Source organism: Delphinus delphis, chromosome 1 (genome assembly GCF_949987515.2).
Source record: "Delphinus delphis chromosome 1, mDelDel1.2, whole genome shotgun sequence".
NCBI classification, from domain to species: domain Eukaryota; kingdom Metazoa; phylum Chordata; class Mammalia; order Artiodactyla; family Delphinidae; genus Delphinus; species Delphinus delphis.
The window spans coordinates 140,392,767-140,415,433 of NC_082683.1; the positions used below are offsets into that span (position 1 = coordinate 140,392,767).

At 37.6% G+C, this 22,667-nt stretch overlaps 1 protein-coding gene across 1 annotated transcript in view; it reads left to right on the forward strand.

Moving 5' to 3' along the window:
• Nucleotides 1–22,667, forward strand: part of HMCN1 (hemicentin 1) — a 519,438-nt gene that overhangs the window by 113,484 nt on the left and 383,287 nt on the right. Inside the window, exons 3-4 of the mRNA XM_060035358.1 lie at nt 9,582–9,740; nt 10,547–10,669. Coding sequence (XP_059891341.1) covers nt 9,582–9,740; nt 10,547–10,669 — 282 coding nt within the window. The remainder of the gene's footprint in view (nt 1–9,581; nt 9,741–10,546; nt 10,670–22,667) is intronic.

Genomic DNA, 22,667 nt, shown 5'->3' on the forward strand with positions numbered 1-22,667 from the left:
GAAGAGGACTCCTTTGACCTATGATGCCTGGATTTATTCCATTCATGGTATTAAGTCAATCAAGGGATTGCTCTGTTCCCCGCAATAAGTACTATACCTGATTTTGTCAGGTTTTAGGTGATGGTGAGGATGGAGGTCAAAATGTTTTTCTTGGGAGAATATTTCTTGATCTAAAGCCATGACTCCTAGAAAAAACCTATAAACCTCACTTTCAACAAAATGGAAAATTAAAGAGTTTCTTTAAGGGAAATTAAAGAGTTTCTTCTCAATCCAAATTGATCTGAAGCAGTTCTCAAGAAGCCATCTTTTTTTCTTCTTAGGCCTTGAAAAAGTCTCAAGAAGACTAGTAGAGTCTTGGTTTTGGTATTGACTTTGAGTAGTATTTGTTCAGTTATCCCTTCAGATGTTCGGATCCCTTCCAGAAACTTATCAGTACCCCAGGCATGAACTGGCATCAGTTAGAGATTTGATAGCACTGGCCTTCCTCAGCAGATGATACCTGGGGCTCCTGTGGAGCAATATCTGGGAGCCTCTGTTGATGTTCAAGGCTGATACAGGCTTTCTTGGGCAGGAATATCCCATTATTGAATACTGGTCCAGTCACCAGCTAAGTCCCTCAGGTTTCCTTATGCAAACTTTAAACCGGGTCTCCATTCTTCTATATTCATGTTGATTTTAAAAACTCCTCATTTATCTACTCTCTCTATATATTAGTCTCCTCCTTTGAGATGACCTAGATCTTAGTTCACCAATTTTGTTTAATGACTACTTACTTGTTCTAAAAAAAAAAACAAAAAAAAAAACTTATCTATCTCCAACTTCTATATAAATGTAACATTCACAAATTATAATGATTTTATTAGTAAAAATACATTGTTAATTTTTTTCATCAAGACCTATTATAACCTACATAATATAAATATATTTTTATCACTTTAAATAAAAAGAATCACAACATTACAGCTTCTTCAATTAGTAACAAAGATTATGCCAAATGTGCTGGAAAGCATGTAAATTCCATACGTGAATGTTGGAACAGAAAGGAAGAGAAAGTGGGCAGGTAGAGTCTGAGGTAGTAACAGAGGAAAGGTAGAGAAGGGTCATAGCAGAGAGAAGACAGGGAGAAAGAAAGCCTTCCCAGAGGAAGTGCAAGCAGGGTGAATGCCTAGTCCTTGAATAAGCAAATGATGATTGGCTACAAGGGCCTCCTTAGACCATGCCCCTGCCCTCTTCTGGCTCCTTCTCACTGAGCAAACAAGAGAGACATTTGAATCTCTCTCAAAGAGACATTTGGAGACCAGGAGTCCTTTCCAACCAGAGACCAAGGCAGTGTCTTAATTTGATGGGAAAAGAAAAGGTCCCAATAAAAAGGTACAGAATCCTTGAAGGAGGAGAGAATTCTCTAAGTAGCAGAGAAGAGGAGAATTACTGAAGTGGATACTGAGAATTCCAAGATATCATTTTGCAGTTTCCCATTTTTGCCTAGAGTTAACCCTGCGCACTTCTATATGTCTCCTGATCACGAGAAGGTATGCGGTGGTGTTTTTGTTACTGCTTGGTTGCTTCCACGCTGTTTCCCTCTTGAAAGGACCATGGTCTATTATAATTCATGTAAATTATGAAGCTTTTGAAATATTTTAAGGTATAAAGGCACATTATTTTCTGATTTATGAATCAAGATATTGAGCGTCTGGTACATAGTCTCTTCTTTATGATTATTTAAATGGAAGTGAACTGAATATCCTCGTAAGGCTCAACATAAAATAAGTTCCAGTAACTGGAAAGATCAATTTCTGAAGCGTTAGACTCCTGCTACTGACAGGTGATAACCTGAAAGCCTGGAAAGGGTTGTCATTGTTAACCTTTAATGTTCCTGGGATCGAGATCAGCAGTTCTTTGATGCCTTGATTTGTATTCCACCTTCTTCAGACTAGTAAAGGGCAGCATGGTGGACTGCCTGGGATGCATCCTTTTCTTTTTTTGATTATGGAGATTTGAAGTTTGGACTCTGAAATATTCTGTCCCTCAGTACATCCCTGCTGTATTTTCTACAAGTGATGAATACCAAATGTCACTGATGCATTAGGATTCTACAGTCATTTTGATTTACTTTATACTTGATTGGGAGCAACTTTTAATTAAATTCAATGTAATTTAATGGTTTCCACATGTACATTCTGTTTTCTGGGTTATAGAATCGCACAGCTGTATTTTTAGAAAGAGAACTGAGGGTTGTAAACTTTTGTTCAGCTTGCAACTGAGTTTCACTTCTAAATTTTATATGTAAAGGGAAAATGATGCAAATAAGACATCCGAAACAATGGGTGTTCCATGTGAAAGGAAAATACAGTTTGACTCTGAAACTAGGCTTAGTAGGTTGTAGTCATGTTAGAATAAGGGTAAATATTGTAACGCCAATAGACGTTCTTTTGGACTCAGGCATGAGCCTACCAACAGTGTTTCATTTTTTGATGGCTTAGAGTTAGGCGTAACTGGAAAACAACTGGTATAAACACTAATTCATTGAAAATGGCTGATGAGAATAGAAGAATTGAAATGGGTTGGAAGAAAGAATAAGGCATGGCAAGGGCCTGCCTTGAGATTAGCCTTCTTCCTTCTCTGATCTCTTGTTTGATGAGTGTTTTCCCATCAGGTTTTGGACAGAGACCTCATTTTTCTCCAGCTCCTCTCAGGGTTTAAAGGTTCAGTTTCTTCCAGTACCGCTCCCACACTGTCTTGTATTTAGAAAAGACAGCATGGTAATCTGTTTTATTACTCCCTTGACTGATAGCATTTCTATTCATTCTTATTTAATCTTGTTGACAGGAATTTATTTTCTGAACATAATTATCACTGTAATTCTGAGGTTACCATTTTTTTCCCTTTAATTTCAAGAGCAGTGTTTCCTGTGAAAGGGCACATCTGTTTTTTCGTAAACATTTTTTTCTATCTGAAGTGTCTTTGGCAACTTGGTAAGTTGTCACAATCAGTAGAATTATAAAGACAAAATGATGAATGAAACTACTGATACAAATTAGTTATATTTCAGAATTCAAATAAAAACTCTAAGTTAACAAAGTCAGGCCCTTCTTATATACCTTTAGGGAATTATGCAATTCAATGCATTATGCAACTTTATCTCCCTCACAGCTTTCATTTTCATGTATCTGTGCAGGTTGATGTGGTTTCGGGGGATGCATATACATTGCTGTGTTTGTTTTCTGTTAAATATAAAAATTGACCTCATGATGCGGGGTGGGGGGAGGGAGGTGGGGAGGGAGAAAGAGAGAGAGAGATAAGAGGGAAGAAGAGGGAGGAGGGGGAGAGGGGAGACATGGGGGGAGTTAGTTTTATATATATACACTCACATGCGCGCGCGCGCGCACACACACACACACACACACACACACATATTCATATATGTATTGCTTACTTAAAGAACAACTTTTGGCACTTGTATTTTCAGGAGACTTAGCTCTGGAATTTTACTACTTGAAATGAGATGGTCCAGGCTTGAGCAAAGCTAAGACTTAATACAGCAAGTGTGTCTAGATTGTGTCAGGATTGCTTTGCACAGTCTCATTTACCCATTTACCCACTATTCATTCATTTACCCATTCATTCATCAAACAACAATGGAATACTTACTAAGTTCCCCAAGGAACAATGATCTAGTGGGAGGAAGCAGATAAGTTATACGTACAAGTCAGCGAATGCTATAATAGAATGAACAATATTCCGTGGGCATCCAGAAGAAGGAGAATCTTTCTTCTGCTGCTTTTACAGTGTCCCTGACAAGCTGCTCGCAGCCACAGAAGTAGATGAGGGAATAAAATGCCACACTGCTGTTTGCGTGACGCCAGGCAGAATTGAGTTCCTAATCCCTGCTCTTTCACATACTGGTTGTGTGATCCTGGGAAAGGGGTTTTCAAGATTTAGTGCTCTGTCAATAAAATATGCTAAAAATGATACCTCCCCCATCAATCGATGTAAAGTGTAAATAGCGGAGCATGTGTGACAATACCGTCTCAGTGCTTGGTGCACAATTGATATCCATTGAGTTAATACAAGTAGAGTGTCATCACCAACAAAGTATCAGTTAAATAAATGAGACTTTTCATAGATTCACGTTCATTTATTCTAAATTTCTTCATCGTAGGTGTTTTATAGAATATTATTTTACTTTTCCATTTGGTATTCAGGTCAAAACAGAAAATGTTAAGACTTTTAACGGACTACTTTTTTTTTTTTTAAGTTTGGAACTAAAAACTTAAAACAGTTTGTTTTTATAATTTCAGTCACAATCCCATTGCACTAATTTTATAATCTGTACATGAGTTTGACCCAAATTAACCTAAAGTATCCGACTTTGTTAGTCTTATTTATAAGCATGGACGTTTTGACAATGGTTCTCAGTCCTGTTCTGACAAATTTACCTTTTAGCTAAATTTAATGATCAGAAGATCAGTTAATGATTTGGGAAACACTGTTAGCCAACCTGTGAGTTAAGTTTCTAAGATATTTTATATGTTTATGTAAATATATAAAAACTTTATTTATAAACTTTGTGTGTGTGTGTATGTTTAAACAAAGTAAGTGATTTATAGATTTTTGGAGTAGATTTTAGCTTGATTCCTAAACCTTAGTAAATGAAAACAACTTGAAATTTTGTTTCTAATAACTTCTTCCAGGAAGCAAAGTTCACGGAAGACTTTTAGATCAAATCAACAGCTTTACAAATAATAGTCTAAAAAAAAAAAAAAAAAAAAAAAAAAAATAATAATAGTCTAGAATGAAGCCTACATAACTAAACCAAACATATCATTCTAAAGCAGTGCTGTCCAATAAAAGTAGAATGTGAGCCACATATGTAATCTTAAAAAACAGTTGAAATTAATTTAAATAATCTAACCCATTATATCTAAAATATTATCAATTTAACATGTCATCAGGATAAAAGTCAGTACTTCAGTTTTCAAATTTAAATTTTAAAATAAAGTAAAACATTCAGTTCCTCAGTTTCAAGTGTTCTGTAGCCACATAGGGCTAGTTAGTGGCTACTATTGTAGATAGCACATATCTGAAGTCTTCCCTTTATAGATCATTTTAATGGTTATTTATGATTTAAAATGATTAGAAAATTAAACTCAAGTATCAGAGAGGGACCTTTATAAGGCTACAACATTATATGTTAACTTCTTTTGGAAAAAAGAAACTTATTTTCCTTTTCAAGAACCTACATGTACAATGAGATAGGCAAACTTCCAAGGATTCTAGTGGTCTTTAGAATCTACTCCTGGATGATGTGGAGGGATGAGCATCCCGAGGTTCTCTTAGAGTAAATTTGAATGCGAGTCAAGTGGCTCAAAGATTGTTCTCCACTCAGTAACTGGACAAGATTTATCATTCTTGCCATTCCTAACAAGTATCTCTGAAGATGACTTAGCTGTTCTGATTTTTGGCCCACAGACAGATGACTTCTCCTAGCCCCTTGCTACTAGGTGACAATGAGCAAAAAGCAATTCATCTCTCCAGAGAGTTATTTACCACAGAGGATTATTGTGTACTTGGCCATTTAACAAATGCTGTGGAATGGATAACTTATATTGTGATTCCACTCAGGTGCACAATGTCAAGTGCAGGTGAGAAATTGTTTTTTTGCTTAAGCTTCTGAAAATACAGTAGGAATCTAATACATTTTTGAGCAGTCCAGAGTATTCATTACAGATATGCAGAGTTGGCTACAAGTAACAATTATTCCTATCCAACATACTAAAGTTACCAATGTGCCCAGTAGCTATTTCCCACTTTCCTAGCCCACAAATGCTCACTCAGGGGCATTTGCTGCACACGGTAATCCCTCCAAATAACTGTTATGCCAAGGAAAATATGTTTCATTATTAAAGAATAAAGCAAATTAGAGTACATCTGAAGAGTGAGGAAGTATATCTGAATGGGAGAAAAGAGAACGTTTTAAAGAGGGGAAGGCATATTGTCTCAACCTTGGAAGGAAAATAATTCAATTTGACAAATATTTACTCAATAATTACTGTATGTCAGCAAATGCTATGAACTGAGTTCTCAAGGACTTAGCACACAGTTCCTGCCATCAAATAGCTTATAGAAAATGGGAGATTTTAGACATGCATACATCGGTAAGGAATGTTTGATGGTGGAGATGCAGCAGTAGAAAGATTACTTGAATGAAAGTACTAAAGGAATTAAGATGTGGAGCAAGGGGCATAGTTAAAGAACAGGAAATAGCCTCAGATTAAAGGAAGCAATTTTTTTCTTCGAGTTTTATTGAGATATAATTGACATACATCACTGTATTAAGTTTAAGGTGTACAGCATGATGATTTGACTTACATACATCATGAAATGATTATTGCAATAAGTTTAGTAAGCAGTCATCATCCGATATAGATATAAAACCAAAGAAATAGAATAAAAATTTTCCCCTGTGATGAGAACTCTTAAAGTTTACTCTCTTAACCACCTTCATATATAACACACAGCAGTGTTCATTATATTTATCATGTAGTACATTGCATCCCTAGTACTTCTCTTACTTTTAACTGCAAGTTTGTACCTTTTGACTGCCTTCAGCTAATTCCCCCTCCCCTTGCCTCTGGTAACCAAAATCTGATTTCTTTTTCTGTGAGTTTGTTTTCGAAGTATTATTGACCTACAACACAGTTCCTGTTACACAACATATTAATTCAACATTTCTGTACATTTCACAATGATCACCAAGGTAAGTCTAATTACCAAGGAAGCAATTTTTGAAGAGGGAGCATCAGGAGATAGAAAGCCAGAAAGATAATTTGATCCAACACAGTGGTTAGTGAAAGATTTTAACTAGGAACGTGATATAGACAGCTCTTTACTTCAGGAAATATAAAGTTTGGTGGTAGGAAGAGCAGATTAGATAGGAGGCTATACTTATAATAAAATTAATGATAAGAAGAGTGAATTGTAGGAAGTAAAGAGGAAGGGAGGGAACAGATTCATGATGGATGTAGAAGGAAAATGGTTTGACCACTGATTAGGTGAAGAAAGAGGGAGGAGTCAAAAATGCCTCAGGTTTTGAACTGAACATCTAGGCAGATGGTACCATTAACAAAAATAGGGAAGATATGGTTGGGGAAAATACAGTGAGTTCCATAGTACATGCACTGAATTGTAGACACCTGTAAGACGTCTAGGAGTAGGTGTCTAACAAGCACTTGTAAATAGAAAATTGGAATTTGGGAGATAAGTACAGTCTGAGGATACAAGTATACAAGTTTTTGAGAACAGTGTTATCTGTTAAGCTAGATCCTGTGAAAATGCACATAAGTAAAAGAGGATAGGAGATATTTACTGAAAAAATAGAAGGAACTGCTAACTCAGTAAAATTTCTGGGAGTCGATAACTGTTATCTTCTCGAAAGTTACTGCAGTGTCCAGCCCTCTACTATTAAGAAAGTGGCATAATATTTAATGGGTGTCTCAGTTTTAGAAGTAATTTGTAACAGTTGGTGCTCAGTTCCAACTCATTGAATAAATGATGTTTAAAGGCTGTAAGTACTGAGTGGCATCCAGTGCAAGAAAAGATTCTTCAGGTGGTCCAGGCTAAAGTGTAAACAATTCTAGTGCTTGGTTCTCATGACCCTGATTAGATCCTGTGGTGCTCAGGGTATCTGTATCAGAATCAGAGATTGTTTGGAGCCTAGGGAAAGCCCCAATAGGATAATCAAGTAGAATCTTCAGAGTTTAAAGGTAAAACCGTATCCCTTTCATCAAGTAATTATTTTCTTTTTGAGAAAGAGCTCTTACTCACTGGGTTCTAGTGGACTGTGGAACCACGAGGCCCCCCAGGATCCCAAGCTGCCCTGCTTTTTTATTTGATTGTCTTTTCTAGGCATGAGTTCCTTAAGGACAATATACTTTGGCTTATTCATCTTTGCGTACCTAAATCCTTGCAGGGTGTTTAGCAGTTATTCATTGCTCAAAACATATTGGTTGAAAGTCCATTTCCTTGACCCTGTAGTTATTGACATCTGCTAATGAGAAAAAAAATACTATATTATATATATTATAAATATAAGCATATTTATAATAGATTTGTATTTATTTATAACAGGAAAATTTGAAAGAGAATTAATATTTAACAATAGAGAAATGCCTGACTAAATTATGGGATATAGACAGAATATTATACAATCACTAAAACCTGTGATTTTGAAGAACATTGATGACATGATAACATAAGCAGGATATAGCTCTAAATTTAAAATATAATGTATAAAATGGTAATTACAGCATGCTTACAGTTTTATCTATCAGTTCCCATGTGTTGGAAGGAAATAAGTGTGACAAGAATTCCTCTTACGGTGAGGGCTATTTTTGTTTAGGAAGGTATATTGGGCCTAATTGAGTAGAAAATAAAACACAGAGATCATGTGTTAATAGTAATAATGAAGCAGAGTGAAAAGAGTGACAGAGGGAGTGTATTTTATATAAAGTGGTCACGGAAGGCTTCTCTGATAAGTCACATTTGGGCAGAAACTTGGGTATGGGAGATGAACCAGTGTGTTTGTTTGCTGGTGGGAATGATCCAGTGAAGACAGAATGTTTGACAATGGAGTGGGGAGAAGGGACAGCCATAGGAGCCATGTCCTTGACTAGGCCCAGGTGAGAAGTTAGCCTAAGCTGTGGGTGTAAATGATTCCTTCACCATGAAGGCGGGGCATGTGCCTGCTGTTGCTGGACGTTAATAGGTATCGGTGCGGGAGTTTACGAAAGTTCTCTTCTGATTGCTTCTATCTTCTCAGTACAATAGAAGAAAAGTCATCAAATAAGAGTGAGAAGGGATAAGAAAAGAGGGGATGTATAAAATAGTCATGTATGAGAGTGGGAGTCAATCAAGTTAAAAAGCATATAACAATTTCTATTTTCTGTATTTTTGGTGAATTTTTATTATTTTTTTTCTTTTCCTGACTCTTTTAAGTTTAGTTTATTTACTTATTTTTATTGAAATACAGTTGATTTACAATGTCATGTTAGTTTCAGGTGTACAGCAAAGTGTACTTAGATAATCTCGAGTTAGGTAATCTTCACTTAGATAATCTCGAGTTCGATCCATGTCGCTGCAAATGGCATTATTTCATTCTTTTTTACGGTTAATATTCCATTGTATATACATACACACCACGTCTTCTTTATCCATTCATCTGTCGATGGACATTTAGGTTGCTTCCATGTCTTGGCTATTGTAAATAGTGGTGCAGTGAACATCGGGGTGCATGTATCATTTTGAATTATGGTTTTCTTCGGATATGTGCCTAGGAGTGGGATTGTAGGATCATATGGGTGAATTTTTAATTTATGCATAAGTACAGGTTTTTCTAACACTGCATCACTTTATATCTTTTCCATCTCCTTGTAACCAAAGTGGTTAATCCAGTGGCAAACTGACAGAAAATAAAAGTGAAGACAACCGCTCAGTTCTAGAGCTCCTACAGCAACTTGTAATAACTAAGGTATCTCTTTTCTGCTAATGAAATAATTGACTTTTTTCTCACTGCTCCTCAACAGGGTGGTGGCGATTGTCCAGAAATGAGTATTGGAGCTATAAAAATTGCCTTGGAGATTTCTCTTCCTGGTTCTTTCATCTATGTTTTCACTGATGCACGGTCCAAGGATTATCGGCTCACTCATGAGGTGCTGCAGCTTATCCAACAGAAACAGTCACAAGTGAGTAGGAATCAACTCCCCACCACTGAATTTTCCATCTGAACACAGCTGTAAGAAATACAAGAGATTGCCTCCCCTCCCTGACTATACTATGTGTGACAGATGTCAATAATTACAACTATTGATCCATATATATGGACTCCAATATGTATGTGTCATTTAATCTAAACATGTTAAATGGATATGTGATATTTGTATATAGCATATGAATGCCTTGTTTCATAATATGGAGAAGAAATGATTAGAGTTTAATTAAGATGCTTGTTACCATCTTATCCTTATAACTGACAAAAACATAGCCCTGACAGAAAAGGCCTGTATTTCAAATATCGCCTCCTGTGTGGAATCTTGTCTGAGTCAGTTACTCATTGTATCAGTTAGCTATTGCTGCATAACAAGCTGTTCTCTCAATGACTTAAAACAATAATCATTTATTTCTCACATGTTTGCAGGTTTCAGTTTTGCTAGACTATGCTTGCTCACTTGTGTATCTGGGCATAGTTTGGGTTTGGCTTATCTAGGTGATCTTGGGATGACTTGGCTCTGCCTTTCAGGTTTCTCAGCCACTTTCTGAGACCAGGAAGCTAGTTTAGGCATGTTCTTCTCATGACCAATGCAGAAACACTAGAGAGCAAGTGGAAATACCCAAGGCCTCTTGAGTTCAGGCTTAGAACCAGTAGAATGCATATCTATATCTATATATCTTCCACTTGCTTGGTAGTATGTAAATACATAGTAAGTGCTCAATAAGTATATATTGGTTTCTGAGAACCCTTTAAACTATCTTCTTTTTTCAAAAATCATAGGTGGTATTTGTGCTCACTGGAGATTGTGATGACAGGGGCCATATTGGATATAGAGTCTATGAAGAAATTGCCTCTACAAGTTCTGGTCAAGTGTTCCATCTGGACAAAAAACAAGTTAATGAGGTCAGTTTAATAAAGTGGGTCTACTTTATTACCAGCTACCTTACCAACATCAGTTAGGCAAAGCTAATTGTGTCAGTTTTGATTTCAAAAACAATTCAAACAAAAAAGCATTTTCCCCCATTCCCCACAGATCAATAAAGTCATTAAAACAATGTGGAGAAACATAGATTTATCTGGTATTAATTTCTAGACTGTATTATGCTATACTGATAAATTATTTAGATTTAAGCATACATTTATTTAAAATTCATTTAGTGGAACTTGAAAACTTTTGTAGTTGTTGTTGTTTAGTAAGGTCAGTTTGTATTTCTGATGTACAGCTTTTGGATAGCTGCTAAAATGAGGCTTGATTTGACTTTTACTTGACTCATTTTACATTCGTTTACTGAAGTAGAATATAAAAAAGTGAGTTATTAAGCCAAATTCTAATGAAGTTTGATCTCTAAGATTAAAAGTAAAAAACTATAACTCAGTAACTATATACTTATCTAAAAATTTTTATGATAATAAAATCTATAACTTATATGCTAAGAAAATCTTGGTACTTCTAAAGAAGTGTTTGAGATATACTTAACTGTCATGATTATTTCTTTCTTTTTGTTACCTTTCCTTGACCTTACTTGTGATGATAAAATATTGTTTACTTATTTATTTGGCTCCCACTTAAGTTTCTAGGAACATGCCAGAACAAAGATAAAATTTTACGTGGGTATAATTCACATTTGATTTGATGTGGTCAGTGTATCGAAAAAATTCTATAGTTTTTTGTTTGTCATTACTGCAATTAGTATTATTTAAAATTTTTCTTAACGAACAATTTTTCAACTATTGGTTGAAAGATAACAAGCATGATTGACTGTATATATATATATATATATTCACAGATACTTAACACACACACATATATATATATAGGCACATATATGTAGATATATGTTTGTGTGTGTATATTTTCTTTTTTCCTCTTTCTTTTTTTTTTTTCTTGGCGGTACACGGGGCTGTCACTGCCGTGGCCTCTCCCGTTACGGAGCACAGGCTCCGGACACGCAGGCTCAGCGGCCATGGCTCACAGGCCCAGCCGCTCCGTGGCATGTGGGATCTTCCCAGACCGGGGCACGAACCCGTGTCCCCTGCATTGGTAGGCGGACTCTCAACCACTGCGCCACCAGGGAAGCCCTTTTTTTCCTCTTTTTTTGTGATCTAATATGTGGTAAATATTTAAGTCTCTGATGTGAGCTAAAAATATGGGTTTCTCTTTGTAGGACAGGATTTTATATATATATGTATAAATATATGTATACATATATATAAAACCTGGAGAGTGTTATGCTTAGTAAAATAAGACAGAGAAAAACAAATACTGTGTATTTTCACTTATATGTGGAATCTAAAAAAAATAAAACAAACAGATGTAACAAAACAGAAATAGACTCACAGACACAGAGAACAAATTATTGGTTACCAGAGGGGAATGGGTGGGGGAGGGGGCAAAATAGATGAAGGGGTTTAAAAGGTACAAACTACTAAGTATAAAAAAATAAGTTTTAAGGATATAATGGACAGCACAGGGAATATAGTCAATATACAGGTTCTATGAATTTCATGACAAACTTCCTTGTCTTGAAAGAAGTGGTTCAGTAGTCCTCTTATAACTAAAGAGTTCCTATTACATCATGGTGGAACTAATAGGACATTGCGTATTTCTAGAATAAACATTTTAGCAAAAATATTTTTTATTAATATGTGATATACAAACCTGGGAGGTTACTTTAGTCCAAATGTTTTCTCTTCTTGCAAGAAACAGCCTTAGAGTGATACGTGGCTTGAGTCCATATTGTGTCCACTGTAGTGATCCAGAAATGCCTGGGCAGGTCTGACAACTACTCAACTACTGAGCCCTTAGCAGTTATTTGAGTAAACATCTGCATGAGAATTTGGGAGCCTGGGAAGAGAAGAGTTGGAGAAGAGTGCAGGACCGTCTCAGGAACTGGGTTTCTTGTCCCATCCCATACACTGTGCTTGACCCTAATGACCTCACACTGGCCAGAATGGACATCGTCAAAAAATCTACAAACAACAAATGCTGGAGAGGGTGTGGAGAAAAGGGAACCCTCTGGCACTGTTGGTGGGAATGTAAATTGGTACAGCCACTATGGAGAACAGTATGGAGGTTCCTTAAAAAACTAAAAATAGAACTGCATATGACCCAGCAATCCCCCTATTGGGCATATACCCTGAGAAAACTGTAATTCAAAAAAGACACATGTACCACAATGTTTATTGCAGCACTATTTACAATAGCCAGGACATGGAAATAACTTAAATGTCCAACAATAGATAAATGGATAAAGAAGATGTGGTACATATATACAATGGAATATTACTCAGCCATAAAAAGGAACAAAATTGGGTCATTTGTAGTGATGTGGATGGACCTAGAGAGTGTCATACAGAGTGAAGTAAGTCAGAAAGAGAAAAGCAAATATCATACATTAACACAAATATTGGAATCTAGAAAAATAGTACAGATGAACCTACTTGTAGGGCAGGAATCAAGACGTAGATGTAGAGAATGGACATGTGGACGCGGTGGGGAAGGGGATGATGGGACGAATTGGAAGATTAGGTTTGACATAAATACACTACCATGTGTAAAATAGATAGCTAGTGAGAACCTGCTGTATGGCACAGGGGGCTCGGCTCAGTGCTCTGTGATGGCCTAGATTGGTGGGATGGAGGGGAGGGAGGTCCAAGAGGAAGGCGATATAGGTATACATATAGCCGATTCACTTCACTGTACAGCAGAAACTAAGACAAATTGTAAAGCAATTTTACTCCAATTAAAAAAAAAAGAAAGGCCACTATTTGGAGTTGCTTTTTAACCTGCTTTTTAACCTATGTAAGACTCTGGGGTACAGTCAGTATCATCAGCACAAAGTAGGGCATAAGTGAGGAAAAGCAACATTCTCTCTTGCATCAATGGGGATACCATTTGCTTAGGGGGTTGTGAGGCTTTTGGGAGAAGTGGCAGTGGTGTTCAGTGTAGACAGATGGGGCATTGCTGCCAGCAGAGGATACCCAGTAGACAGGGTGGTTCTCAGCAGAAGGTATTAGAGAAGAGGTGAGAAGAGACATGGCCGTGGTCAGCACCTAGAGCATTTGAAAGAACAGTTGCTTGAACCTGCCGTGAGCAGTCAGGCATAACTTGGAAGTTCTCAGAACAAACTGGGTAAACTTTTAGGGGGAACCATAGGACTTTTTTAGGAGTTGGGCCATAGAGCTAGAATATAACCTCGTCTGTCCCATAAATGTAACTCTATATTCATATACTCAGAGACAATTGATTTATGCAAAATTGAAAATACTGTTGTTGGAACTTCCCTGGTGGTCCAGTGGTTAAGAATCTGCCTGCCAATGCAAGGTACACGGGTTCGAGCCCTGGTTTGGGAAGATCCCACATGCTGCGGAGCAATTAAACCCATGCGCCACACCTACTGAAGCCTGCACACCTAGAGCCCATGCTTTGCAACAAGAGAAGCCACCACAACGAGAAGCTTGTGCACTGCAACGAAGAGTAGCCCCTGCTCGCCGCAACTAGAGAAAGCCCGCGCACAGTAACAAAGACTCAATGCAGCCAAAAATAAAAAAATAAATAATAAAAATAAATTAATTAAAAAAACAAACAGAAGCAGTATTGTAACAAATTCAATAAAGACTTGAAAAGGAAAATGGTCCACATCAAAAAAAAAATCTTTAAAAAAAAAGAAAAGAAAATACTGTTGTCTTAAATGGAGAATATGAGCCCTACAGAGGTACAGGCTTACTTATTAAGAAATGGGGTAATGCATATTTTTTATAGTCCTAATAATTCTGACAATTACCAAGTAATTTATAGGAACAATTAAAAAAATTTGGTGTGAATTACAGAAAATTTTATAGATATATGTATATAACATAAATTTAACCCACTGCAATCTTAATAGTGTTTTTCTCCCAGATCTTCAACTGATATTTTGATCTTTAACTTTAGCTAGGCAGAAAAGGGCTAGCAAAAAGCATTGCTAAAATCGTCCGTTTTTATAAGCTGGAGTTTGATGCCAACAGGGACGGGCTTTAATTCATATGTCAACCGTAGCATTTCCAATCCGCCTTCCAGGTTGTTCAGGAAAGGTCATCTCGTATACTTTGTGCCACTGAGATGCGGGGAAATTTAGCTAAGGGTATCTTGGAAAAGTTGTTTTCTAGATATTGTCCTGCATGAATGTGAATTCCAGATCTGGTACAGGCATCTTCATACAAGTCTGAGGATGAAACAAATACAAGGCGGAGGAAAGAGCTAAGAAAATCCAGAGCCTTTGGCTTAAGTCAACACTCAGACCATCCTACCTCTAAGCCTCTGAATCAGGGAAGTGATCTTTTTGTTTAAGCCAGTTAGAGTTGAGTATTAAGTTACCTAAAGATAAATGTATTCTAACTGATAAAAATTCTATATTTCTTTGTGACATGGTCTCTGTAAGTCCCAGTTTCCTTGTTTGTAAAATGAGGATAATAGAATTATACACTTCAGGAAGTTGTTATAAGGTTAAATGAGATAATGCATGTAAAATGTTCTACACAGGTCTGATACAGGGTAAGTGCCCCATAAATGTTAACTGGTATTGTTACAATCCTCATAATGTTGTTATTTTGCTTTCGAAGTGGGGAAATTGTGCCACTGTGTTTGTTAGAAACCAGGTGGCTAGTTGTCGGTTGCTGGGAAGTAAATTTGAGTGGGAGAGTCTAGGAAAAGGCTGGAGAGATGGTTCTTTTTTGATGTGTGTGAAAAAAGATACTGTGAGGGGTTACTGGAATTGTATGAGCCAATATGTGCTTTAAAGCCACCAAAGTAAAAGCTTTTGTTAACAAAAAGCAGAGTGACAGTGTTAAAATTGGATTTGCAAAATTTTTAGCAGATAATTTAGCCATTTTTCTTTTCTCATTGTTCCAGATTCTCCTATTATATAAATATTTTAAACTCTAGAGAATATAGATGTTTTAATGATAACTGCACATTTAATAGATTTAAGAACTGCAGTGAAGCCATGCCCGTACTGAGTCCTTTCATTTTATTAGAGCGATTTTTCATCTACTGTTTCTAAAGGAATCTGTAGAGTATTATGCTTTTACTCTCTTAACCTTGTTCACCGATTTCCTAACCTAGTGGGATATATTTTGTATCAACTCTCTCTTGAGATAACTTGTAGTTGTTTTCTTTCTTCCTGTTCTTTTTTTAAAGAAGGTCTAGGTATCTTTCATCTTTTTTTTTTAACATAAAAGAGAAACCAAAGTAAAGAAATTATTTGGCTGAACATCAGAGGCACGTAAATCATTGTATGGTGTTACAGTTTGGAAATACAAGTTAAGACACATCTAAAGGATGTACTTAAACCGTTCACCTTTGAAGATGGAAAGGAACTAAACAGTCTAACTCTTTCATTTCTTTGTAAACTGGGTGATTGTCAATGATCTAATTAATGCCTCCTAGGTTTAAGCAAAGTCCAAGTTTGAAATCTCAGAGTTACCCACAGATGTTATACTCTTGTGTCCAAGAACCTAACACAGAAAAATCCACTATCAAATGGATAATTCACTTGTTCTGAGTTTCCCCATCCTTTCTGTCCACCTCTCCCAACTCGTGTCTTCAAACATCTCCCCTTCCAATCCCCCCACCCCCCAAAAAACCTCTCCCTGCACGTCCCAGACTTGTGGATTGGTTTTATTTCCCACTTCTAAGTAATGCTGGCTAGCTGGCTATGTTATATCAGAAGGAAATTTTATCAAATAGAGAAATAATTGTCAAGAAATTTATAGTTTTTGAAGGAGATCAATGATGATATTTAGAAGTCCCATGAGAATGTATCTTAATGACTATCCTATCATATAACTTGCAGGTCTTTGGTGTAGGATGTTTTAGTTCCAGCGTTCCTTTTTAACACCTAGTGCTTTCTTCTGGAGTGGTTCCCTGTGCTACTCTGTTTGGCACGGGCATACTCCTCTCGACTGTCACTCTCTGTTAGACGTGAAAGACTCCCACGACTCTTTCCTTTCTTTGGTGATTGCCCTGTGATTAAGAAAGTAATACCAGATCAGAATGATTGTGTGCTTGTTATCGCCGTTCAACAAGAGTTGAATTTTATTTCACTTCATTTCATTTCATTTCATTTCATTTCACTTAATCCTTACCACAGACTATAAGGAAGACACCACCCTCTTTTCACAGATGAGGGAAATGAAGCATAGGGAGGCAAAGCATCTTGCTCAGGGTTAAACTGCTGCTAGCTGCTAAGTGTCTGAACATAGGGGGCGTATGCATTCTTTCTCCCGAGACTGCACCCTCAACCACTGTGAGTCCTGCCTCTGATTTTGTCTTTTGTTTTCATCAGAGGATGCAGTTTTAACAATACAGTGACACATCAGAGATTCCATCCCCATTCATTTGTTAAGCAGATGTTTGGTCTACTTGATGCTAGTCACCACACTAAACACCATGGGAAAGCAAAGACTAACAGATGCTGTCCTGATTTTCAAGGAGCCTAGAGGAGGAAAGGGGATGTAATTACACTACAGGGTGATAATAGCTGATGGATACCATCCCAACTCCTCAACCAGCCAGAGACTTCACTCTAGAAGGACCGTGGGTCTCATTGAAGACCAGGGCACACACTCTGTTCCTCAGGGTCCTAACTGCTGCATTGGCCAATGGAGTGAAGAGGGGGCATCTAATGCCAGATTCTCTGGATTTGAATCTTAGCTCCACCACTTACTAGATTCATGACCCTTAGTTATCTACCTACTCTGTGCTTCAATTTCTTCATTGATAGATAGGATACATATAATACCAACCACATAAGATTAAGCAAATAGGGAAATTTCAGTAGTACCCAGCAAATAATAAGCCTTTGAAAACATTTTATGTTTATTTTTTAATGTTTGTTTTCAAGTAGCAAAACTGCAGACCCCATTCCCCCCGTCCTTTCTATCTCTTAAGAATAGACTTGGGCATCTGATCTAAATTTACTACCCTCTACCTTATAAGTGGCTGGAAAGGCACTGAAAGGCTGTCTGCTTTTCTCTGAATATGTGGCAGGGTAGTAAAAGTCCAGGACATTAGGAATCTCCATTCTAAGTTCTCCGCCCTCCTAGGCAAGACCAACTGCTGCTAAAGTCAACATGCTCTGGGAGTTTACCATCAATTTTCTTACAACAGCAAGGAGAGAGGAGAGGTCATCCCAGAATTTTTCTCTAAGAATGATTAAAGAAGCAGGATATCAGTAATCACCTGGGCAGAAAACAGATGGCTCGCTCAACAGGGGCAAAAGAGAGTTTACTGAATAGCAGATTACCGAGGTGTGGGTAGGCCTAAGGGCAGCCAACAGGGAATGGTGAAGCACTAAGAGTCCAGCAACAATAGAGGAGAGAGAGCTTGGACCAGTACTCAGGGAGATCAAGGCTAAGGACCTCTGATAGGCAAACTGCAGCCCTGGAGGATGGAACCAGGGGAATAAATACCCAACTCCTCTTTATCCCTTTCATTTCACCCAATCTAATTGGAAGCTGGGCCACTGATCTTGGGTACCCTCAGCCTGAAGCGATTTGAAGCAGGATTTCGGTTCCCGACTGGAGATTGAAGTCAGGCCGTGGCAGTGAGAGAGCTGAATCCTAGCCACTAGACCAGTGACAAGGCCCTGGCCTGTACAGCTTTGCAGAAAATGAATTTCCGCAAAGAAACGGAAAGTAGTGAAACAAGTCAAGTGTTTATAAGAAGGAAAAAGAATACCTGTGGATAGACACACAGGCGGACTCAGAGAAAGAGTCGCGCCCTCTTGGTAGTTTGAATCACTCCTTTGGGACCTTTCTTCCAGGTTTCCTTTGGCCAATCATCTTGCTTTGTCTGGTTCCGAGTCTGTATTTGGTTAATCTCTGGGTCCTCCCATGTGTGCGTGCGCATCTCTTAGCCAAGATGGATTCTAGCGAAGAGGCCTATGAGTAGGTTGACATCACTCCCTTTCTGACCTCCAAGGAGAGTCTCTGCTCATGTATAGTCGGGAAGGTTTCCTTGACCTCGAGAATGAGAAACATGTGGTCTCTATGGGCAGGGCTTAGCTCCTCCCCCTCTTCATCTTGGAGTATCTGTCCACAGGGAACAAGCTGCTAAGCCTGGGGCCCATCTATCTCCTGCCTCAAGACCAAGGAGCCCCTAGTGAGGCGGTCCATAACGATCAGTATCCCTGGACACAGAGCCTAATGGAGAAAGGCAGAGAATGGATCTGGAGGGGCAAAATGAAAGTATCCAGCACAAGCAGTATTGTGCAGTAAAGACTCCAGGCTCTGGGACTGTGGCTCATATCCCAGCCATGTGACATTAGATAAGTTACGTAGTTTTTCTGTCTCAGTTTCCTCATCTGAAAATGGGGAGAATGATGGTACCTACCTCATAAGGTTATTGTATTTAGAACATACCAATAAATATTAAATGTTTTTATTTAGTGGTACATGTTAGTCAAAACATTCCACCAACATTTGTATAATTTTTCCTAAAACAAAGAAATATATATTTCCTGTCCATCTGTGTTGAGATGGCCAAAGGCAGCACGCTGTGATGGGGCTTTAGAATCGGGGCGATCGGGGTTAGAATGACTTCTCTGTCTTTAAATAGTTGGACAACTTTATGTAACTTTATATAACGTCTCTGAGACTGTTTCTTCATGTAAAAAATGGCATACTAATTAACTCACAGGATTGTTCTGAAGCTTAAATAAAATAAGGAATACGTATAATAAGCTGAATAGAGTCTCAGGAAAATGGAAATCAGCGAGCCTGGAGGTCCTCTGATGCCAGAGAGGACCTATGGTTTTGCTTTGATTGTAGGTCCTGGATGACCTTACTCTGCGGAGGGCTCAGTGAGCCCCACATTTACAAATAAATACCTAAGGGAGAATGGACTCAGAACTACTAAAGACTGTAAGATGCTCAAACATTTACATTTCCCTGTATTTGTCATGTTTCCTTATTTTCACGTTGCAGTAAAGCCATTTAAAGGTAAAGGGTTTAACTCCTTATTTTGGGAATAATAATAACATTGATTATAGTCATAATAATATAGGTCAGCCTTACAGAGTGCTTATTTTATTGCAGGCACTATGCTGAGTGCATTCCTTTAATCATCACAGACATATGGACAATAGATAATGTTTTGAACAATAAATTATGTGGTTTTTTCCCTAAACAAATGGAAACAAAGTACACATGGCTTCATTTACCCATATCAGTGACCTATAAAACACTAGTAATAATAATAACATGATAAGCACTCTACAAGAAGCCCCAAGCAGAATAAATCCCACTCCCCTGGGAGTCTTCCTGGAGTCAGCATGTGTAGTTGCAGTGTCCTGCATGGTAAGATGAGGGGTGATTGGCTGGGAGTAGTATCCTGGAGCTGAGAAATAGGTCCATGGAGTTCTTCTAGAGGAAGACAGAGCAGATGATCATCTTTCTGTCTGTAACATGAATTGAGACTCTAAGATAAAGAAAACATCTTTATTTTTTTCCACTAAGGAATTTCCAATGGGAAGTGAAGCGTTGAACTCACTAGATATTTCAGAGGAAGTAACTAAAGCGGAGGAAAATGAAATGACAATCTTGTAACTGATTGGTGCAAAATACCAACAACCTGGCAACAAAAATCCTCATTGATTAGAAATTACTGGATGTGTTTCTCTTGCTAGTTTCATGCTCCTTTTCATAGGGGTCAGTATTGATATTAGAAAAACTGTATGGAGGCTGATGTTAACACTGCATACACGCCCCATTCATTTGTAGGCAACTTTGTGAAATAAAAGCAAGCCTAAGTTGGTTTTGATTGTCAGTGTAGCAATATCAGTAAAAAATAAAATCTGTAGAATTGTATTGATCGATTCCTAAAACTCAAGTACTAATTACCTTAAAACCAGTGAGAATAGAGTAGCATGTACAAATTTAAAAGCAGCTGTGACACTGTCCATTCCCACATCTTCATGGAAATTAAATGCAGTGCATCTCCCCCTGCCCAAAAAAAAAGAAAGAAAAAGAAAAACTGTAAGCTTTGCTGGAGTATGAATTCAGCACAGCCGCTTCCTGCAATTTTGGCTAAAGCCTACTTGTGACTAGAATTCAGACCAAGAGTTTTCTGTGTATGGGCTTAATGATGAGACTCTGAAACTCAGGGTTTTGAACAGTTAGTGCTCTGAAGTGAGGCATCTGCCATTTTGTTTTCCTCTATTTCAAGTTTCACTCCAGACATTATTTCAAAAACATCACCTTATTGCTGACCTTGAAAATAAGTAGAAATGGGTGTTTCCTCTGAAATGTGAAAATGTATCAGAGACAATTATAACATCTAGAAAGCTTCAGGAAATGTATGAAAACAAGGCATAAGTGTTTCCACTTATCCCTTCTTTGAATTCACCTAATTAAATGTTGCAAATGAAGTGGAGAGCTCAGACCTCGTACTTTAAAATAATACAGATGTCTCTACATCCACAAAAATACCAAAAAAGGAATACGTACCTTAGTTCCAGTGGAATGATTTCTTCCTCTATCACTATGCTAAGATTGACATGTCATGAGTGTGTTCTGGGAACTAATGCTCCTGTAGTTATCACTCCAGGGCACCTGGGAGTGCTTTATAGGTCGCCAATATGTTTAAATGAAGCCATGTGTACTGTATGGTTCCATTTGTTTAGAAAAACCCAAAACATAATTTACGGTTTAAAAAACTGTTTATTGCTCATAGACCTCTGAGAAAGTGAACAGTTTTTCAAAATGACATTTAAAGTATACATAATACATAATATTCCTTGCAAGTGGAAAAAAAAAAAGACTGTTCTCAATAGAATCTTATTTAGGCAAAATATACCGAGTCAAATGGAGCCCTTCTGCAATGTGAAATAGTGGGGAATAGTGAGTGTTTAAAAGGATACACTCTGTAAAAAAAATGGGAATTCCATCTTTCACTTCATGGTTTCATGTATATAGTGGCTCTGGGAACTATTTGAAGTACTAGTTACAGACTGTGGCAGTACATTCCATAAGGGCCGTGGGAGTCATATCCACAAAACAAAACTCACTGCCTATGAAATGTGAGTTTCAATATGAAAGTGTTCCAAAGACAGTCATGATATTTGACCCCTGGTATTACTTGTCTACAAAACTCAGAACAGAATGGATACGACTCACTAAAGCGTCTTTCTAAAATACCAAAAAAGCAAAGAGAAAGAAGAATGCCTGAAAAAATATTTCTCTCTCTCTCTTTTTTTTTGTAAATTTATTTATTTATTTATGGCTATGTGGGTCTTCATTGCTGTGCACGAGCTTTCTCTAGTTGCGGTGAGCGGGGTCTACTCTTCGTTGTGGTGCGCGGGCTTTTCGATGCAGTGGCTTCTCTTGTTGCGGAGCACGGGCTCTAGGTGTGCAGGCTTCAGTAGATGTGGCACGTGGGCTCAGTAGTTGTGGCTTGATGGCTCTAGAGCTCAGGCTCAGTCATTGTGGTTCATGGGCTTAGTTGCTCCGTGGCATGTGGGATATTCCCAGGCCAGGGCTCGAACCCGTGTCCCTTGAATTGGCAGGCAGATTCTTAACCACTGCGCCCTCAGGGAAGCCCTGAAAAAAATATTTCTTAAAGAAAAAAAAATGTTATTTAAGAGCAAATGTTAGCCAATAGGTTACGTGCATTCAACAGGACCAAAATAAATAGAAAAAGAAATGAAACTGTTTACTTAGCTGACTCTATTTTGATTAGAAGCTGAAATAAAATATTAATTTTGACTATGAGATGTCAGTTTTAACTAATCAATCAATTACTTGTATAGCTAACTCTGGATTTGCAAGAGTCTTAACTATCAAAAAGTTATAGTGTCAGACTCAAAGTCTTTGAAAAATTTATTCAGGTCTGCACTGACTTGAAAGAAATGATCTTTTATCT